Here is a 5,614-nt window from a genome sequence, read left to right as displayed (position 1 = left end):
GTGCAGTGGCGCAGTCTTGGCTCACTGCAAGCTCTGCCTCCCAGGTTCACGCCATTCTCCTGCCTCAGCCTCCCGAGTAGCTGGGACTATAGGTGCCCGACACCATGCCCAGCTAATTTTTTGTATTTTTTTAGTAGAGATGGTGTTTCACCGTGTTAACCAGGATGGTCTCGATCTCCTCACCTCGTGATCTGCCCGCCTTGGCCTCCCAAAGTGCTGGGATAACAGGCGTGAGCCACTGTTCCCGGCCCGTGTATTTATTAAATAAAAAAAAGGCTTCAATTTATGGAGGCTAGGAATAAGTGTGGAGGTGTGGGTAAGGAAAAGCCTCTTTTTTTTCTGGAGACGGAGTTTCGCTCTGGTGCCCAGGCTGGAGTACAGTGGCCCAGTCTTGGCTCATTGCAACCTCTACCTCCTGGGTTGAAGCGATTCTCCTGCCTCAGCCTCCCAAGTAGCTGGGATCACAGAGGCCCCTCATCACGTCTGGCTAATTTTTGTATTTTTAGTAGAGATGGGGTTTTGCCCTGTTGGGCAGGCTAGTCTCGAACTACCAACCTCAGGTGATCCACCCGCCTCAGCCTCCCAAGGTGGTGGGATTACAGGTGTGAGCCACCGTGCCCGGCCAGGGAAAAACATCTTTTTATTTTTTGGCCAGTGGTAGGTGTTGACACTGCAGCTTCTAAGTTAGTTGAGAGGTTAGAACCCCCACCTCCTTCCTATGGTTGGAAGGAATAGGGAACTAGACTCTAACATTTTTTTAGTTGGGAGCCAGATTTAGCCTCTTTATACTTTTGTTTTTATTTTTTTTCTTTTTCCCCTTGTTCCCTTGGTTCTCCAAAGAAGCCCTCTTCTGGCTTCTTTGCCTTGTCTTCCTGTTTTCTCCACGTTCTTTCTGTCTCCTTTTCTTGAGATAGATACGTGGCACTACTTCCTTTCCCTCTTTGGGGACTTACTCCCTTATGGACGGTGCTGTAGAACATTTGAGGGCCAAGCTTTAGATGAAAATCCCAAATAATAGAAAGGATGTATTGGAAGCTGCACTGTTTGAGTCATTTGTCAGGATAAAAGAGGAACTGCTATTTAATTATTATGTTTTTTGAGACGGAGTCTCACTCTGTCACTCAGGCAGGAGTTCAATGGTGTGTTCCTGGCTCACTGCAGCCTCCGCCTCCGGGGTTCAAACTATTCTCCTGCCTCAGCCCCTGAAGTAGCTGGGATTATAGGTGTGCGCCACCATGCCCTACTAATTTTTGTATTTTTAGTAGAGATGGGGTTTCACAATGTTGGGCAGGCTGGTCTCAAACTCCTGACCTCAAGTGATCCGCCCACCTTGGCCTCCCAAAGTGTTGGGATTACAGGCATGCCCAGCCTGCTATTTAATTCTTAAATGAAAATTAAGGCTGGATATGGTGGCTCATGCCTTTAATCCCAGCACTTTGGGAGGCTGAGGCAGGAGGATCACTTGAGGTCAGTTGTTTGAGGCCAGGCAGCAACGTAGCAAGATCCTGTCTCTCCAAAAAATAAAAATAAAAAAATTACCTGAGTGTGATGGGATGTGCCTCTAATCCTAGCTACTCAGGAGGCTGAGGCAAGGGGATCACTTGAGCACAGGAATTCGTGGCCGAAATGAGCTGTGATCACCAGTGCACTCCAGCCTGGGTGACAGAGCAAGACCCTGTCTCAAAAAAATTTAAAAAAGCATCTCCAAAGATTTTCAGTTTATTTCCCTTCTGTAGTACTTTAGGATGGAGCTGATGCATGCGGAAAAACTGAGGAAAGAGAAGGAAGAATTTGAAAAAGCCAGTATGGATGTGGTAAGGTTCTAATTATTTTATTCTCACTTGCTAACAATGTATAGCATTTTGAGCCTACTTAGGAGTAAGAGAAAATATTTGGAATATATTTTTCTTTTTTTTTTTGAGACGGAGTCTTGTTCTGCCACACAGGCTGGAGTGCAGTGGCACCATCTTGGCTCACTGCAAGCTCTGCCTCCCGGTTCAAGCTTTAATGTTTAATGTTGTTCCATTTTGAAACTTCCAGATGAGTTAGTGTTAATTATAAGTGGACTTAGGAAAGTGAAGCTTTATGCTATAAAAATAGATATTTGGACTAATTAATGTGGTCCTCAAAATTGTTACTTACAGAATAGCCAAATGCTATTCTTTAACACTGTATTATCTCATAAAGTGATGTATTAATGGATTCAAGGAGCTTGAGAAAGGTTGTGAAATGTGTGGTTTCCTGGCCTTTCTTTCCCTTTTTATATAATTTCTTATGTGACAGAATAATTAAAAGATTTAGAATGTTAGAGCTGAGAAGAAACTTTGCTATTGTCTATTATTGTGGTTTCCAGCTTAGAACTTTTTTCTCAGATGGAGTCTTGCTCTTGTTGCCCAGGGTGGAGTGCAATGGCACGATCTTGGCTCACTGCAACCTCCGCCTCCCGGGTTCAAGTGATTGTCTTGCCTAAGCCTCCTGAGTAGCTGGGATTACAGGCGCCCCGCCACCATGCCTGGCTAATTTTTGTATTTTTAGTAGAGATGGGGTTTCACTATGTTGGCCAGGCTTGTCTTGAACTCCTGACCTCAAGTGATCCACCCGCCTCAGCTTCCTAAAGTGCTGGGATTGTAGGCGCTAGCCACTGCGCCAGGCCGGGACTTTTTTATTCAAATAAAATGTTACACAGAAGCGCAAATAAGACATGTAAAATCTGACTTGTTTTGGTCCAAGTGGAGAGTGAGTCCTGAAGCTGTGTGATCTTGCCACCGCTCTTGGAGCCTGAAAGAACACAATTGGAAGATCAGTGATCTTGTTCAAGCTGCATACTTTACAAGTGAGGGAACTGGCCTGGAGAGAGAGACATGATTTGCCAGTGGTCATATGGCACAGATAGTCTAGGATTGTTAATTTTCGTCCTAGTGCTTTTCCTCCTTGTACTACCTATTAAGTTACGTTTGATATAACACTCTTTAGGAGCATCCTGATTATTCTGAAGAAATCCTTAAGGGCGAGTTGGCACGGATCATCTACAAAAATTCTGTAAGCATAATTAAAGGTAGGTATCTTTTGAACATTATTTTTGGTAGGAAAGTGAAATATTCTTTTCCTAATGATGATCTTTACCTAGTTTTGAAAATTTCCAGTAGAATGTATATAAAACTCTGTAGGAATAGTGTCCTGTTTCTTTCAGAAAATACTTATTTTTCCTAGGCTATAATTGAACATTTCAGTAACTTATTTACTTATTTTTTGAGATGGAGTCTCGATCTGTTGCCCAGGCTGGAGTGCAGTGGGGCAATCTCGGCTCACCACAGCCTCTGCCTCCTGTGTTCAAGTGATTCTCCTGCCTCAGCCTCCGAAGTATCTGGGACTAGAGGCGCGCACCACCCTGCCTGGCTAATTTTTGTATTTTTGGGAGAGACATGGTTTCACTCTGTTGGCCAGGCTGGTCTTGTACTCCTGACCTCATGATCTGCCCCCCTCGGCCTCTCAAAGTGCTGGGATTACAGGCGTGAGCCACCATGCCCGGCATAAGTCTCTTTTTTAAATTTATATTCTACTCCCATTTTTTTTCCTTAAATTTCAATAGGTTTGGGCCAGGTGCGGTGGCTCATGCCTGTAATCCCAGCACTTTGGGAGGTCGAGGCAGGTGGATCACCTGAGGTCAGGAGTTCATGAGTAGCCTGACCAACAAGGTGAAACCCCGTTTCTACTAAAAATACAAAAATTAACTGGGTGTGGTGGTGGGCGCCTATAATCCCAGCTACTTAGGAGGCTGAGGCAGGAGAATCGCTTGAACCTGGGAGGTGGAGGTTGCAGTGACTGAGCTGAGAGAGCGCCTAGGCAACAGAGCGAGACTTCATCTCACAAAAATAAAAATGTCAGTAGGTTTTTGGGAAACAGGTTTAGTGGTGATTTTTGAGATTTTGGTGCACCCATTAGCGAGCAGTGTACACTGTACCCTGTGTGTAGTCATTTATCCTTCCATTTATTTTTTTTTTGAGACAGGGGCTCACTCTGTCACCCACACAGGAGTGCAGTGGTACAATCATGGCTCACTGTAGTCTCGACTTCATGGGCTCAGGCGATTCTCCCACTTCAGCCTCCTGAGTAGCTGGGCATGGACATCTATGCCTGGCTAATTTTTGTGCTTTTAGTAGAGATGAGGTTTCACCGTGTTGTCCAGGCTAGTCTTGAACTCCTGAGCTCAAGTGATCTTCCTGCCTTGGCCTCCCAAAGTGATGACATTACTGGCGTGAGCCATTGCACAGTTCTTATGGAGTAATTAAATAATGTGGGGAGTTGAAAATTAGTTCTATTTTTATGAATACTTCAAAGATATTAACAATAGCTTTGCTTGAGTAGGGGGACCCTGAGGTGAGGGGACTATGGGATGACTTTTCTTCTATTTTGTTCTGTTTCTCATTTAAAAAACAAAAAGATTAACTCTAGTACATGAGAAGAATGCTACTTTTAAAGTAAAGTGACTCTTATTGGCAATAAACGTCTCCTTCCTTGCTTTTTAAATTTAGGTGCAGAATTTCACGTGTCACTGCTTTCAATTGCACAGCTATTTGACTTTGCCAAAGATCTACAAAAAGAGATTTATGATGAGTAAGTAACATTAGTAGAAAGGTGAAGATATCTATTTCTGATCTTGAGATTAAGGGTTTGAGGTTGGATATTTAGTAGAAGAGAAAGAAGATACCACACTAAATCCCTGGCATAAAAGCTAATATTAGCCGGGTGCAGTGGCTCACAACTGTAATCCCAGCACTTTGGGAGGTTGAGGTGGGTGGATCACTAGAGATCAGGAGTTCGAGACCAGCCTGAACAACATGGTGAAACCCTGTCACTACTAAAAATAAAAAATTAGCTGGGTGTGGTGATGCATGCCTGTAATCCCAGCTACTTGGGAGGCTGAGTCAGGTGAGACTCTCTTGAACCTGGGAGGCGGAGGTTGCAGTGAGCCAAGATTCCACAATTGCACTCCAGCCTGGGCGACAAGAGCGAAACTCCATCTCAAAAAAAAACCCAAAAAACAAAAAAAACCAACCTGATATCATATTATGTTAAAAATTTTTTTTCCTGGCCCAGTGCGGTAGCTCGCACTTTGGGATCCCAGCATTTTGGGAGACCAAGGCAGGTGGATCATTTCAGCTCAGGAGTTTGAGAGCAGCCTGGGTAACATAGTGAAACCCTGTCTCTACAAAAATAAGCTAGGTATGGTGGTGCATTCTTGTAGTCTTAGCTACTCTGGAGGCTGAGGTGGGAATATCACCTGAGTCCGGGAGGTTGAGGCTGGAGTGAGCTGTGATCCTGCCGCTGCACTCCTGTCTGGGTCACAGAGTGAGACTGTGTCTCAGAAGAAAAAAAGTATCTTCCTGATTAAGTTCTTTGAGTCACTTATTGGGGGAAATAGTTTATTCAATTAAAAAAAAAAATCTAAAGCGTATATAAAATTGTAAATTCTATTTTCCTGGCATTTATCCATAAAATGGGAGTTATATGTTTATAGTTGAGTGCTGGTAATTCTTTTTATTTCTTTATTATATTTTTATTTATTTACATTTTTAATTATAGAGATGAGGTCTCACTATGTTGCCCAGGTTGG

The 5,614-nt window shown here is 43.6% G+C and overlaps 1 protein-coding gene across 1 annotated transcript in view; it reads left to right on the top strand.

Annotated features, from left to right (window-relative positions):
• The window catches only part of UTP6 (UTP6, small subunit (SSU) processome component, homolog (yeast)), a 49,578-nt gene that overhangs the window by 19,595 nt on the left and 24,369 nt on the right, over positions 1-5,614 (top strand). Inside the window, exons 8-10 of the mRNA XM_011993103.1 lie at positions 1,737-1,814; positions 2,974-3,055; positions 4,533-4,614. Coding sequence (XP_011848493.1) covers positions 1,737-1,814; positions 2,974-3,055; positions 4,533-4,614 — 242 coding nt within the window. The remainder of the gene's footprint in view (positions 1-1,736; positions 1,815-2,973; positions 3,056-4,532; positions 4,615-5,614) is intronic.

The sequence above is a fragment of the Mandrillus leucophaeus genome, unplaced genomic scaffold (genome assembly GCF_000951045.1).
Source record: "Mandrillus leucophaeus isolate KB7577 unplaced genomic scaffold, Mleu.le_1.0 Scaffold425, whole genome shotgun sequence".
Taxonomy (NCBI): domain Eukaryota; kingdom Metazoa; phylum Chordata; class Mammalia; order Primates; family Cercopithecidae; genus Mandrillus; species Mandrillus leucophaeus.
Note: the sequence above shows the minus strand (reverse complement) of the source record. Positions and strands in the feature narration are given on the sequence as shown.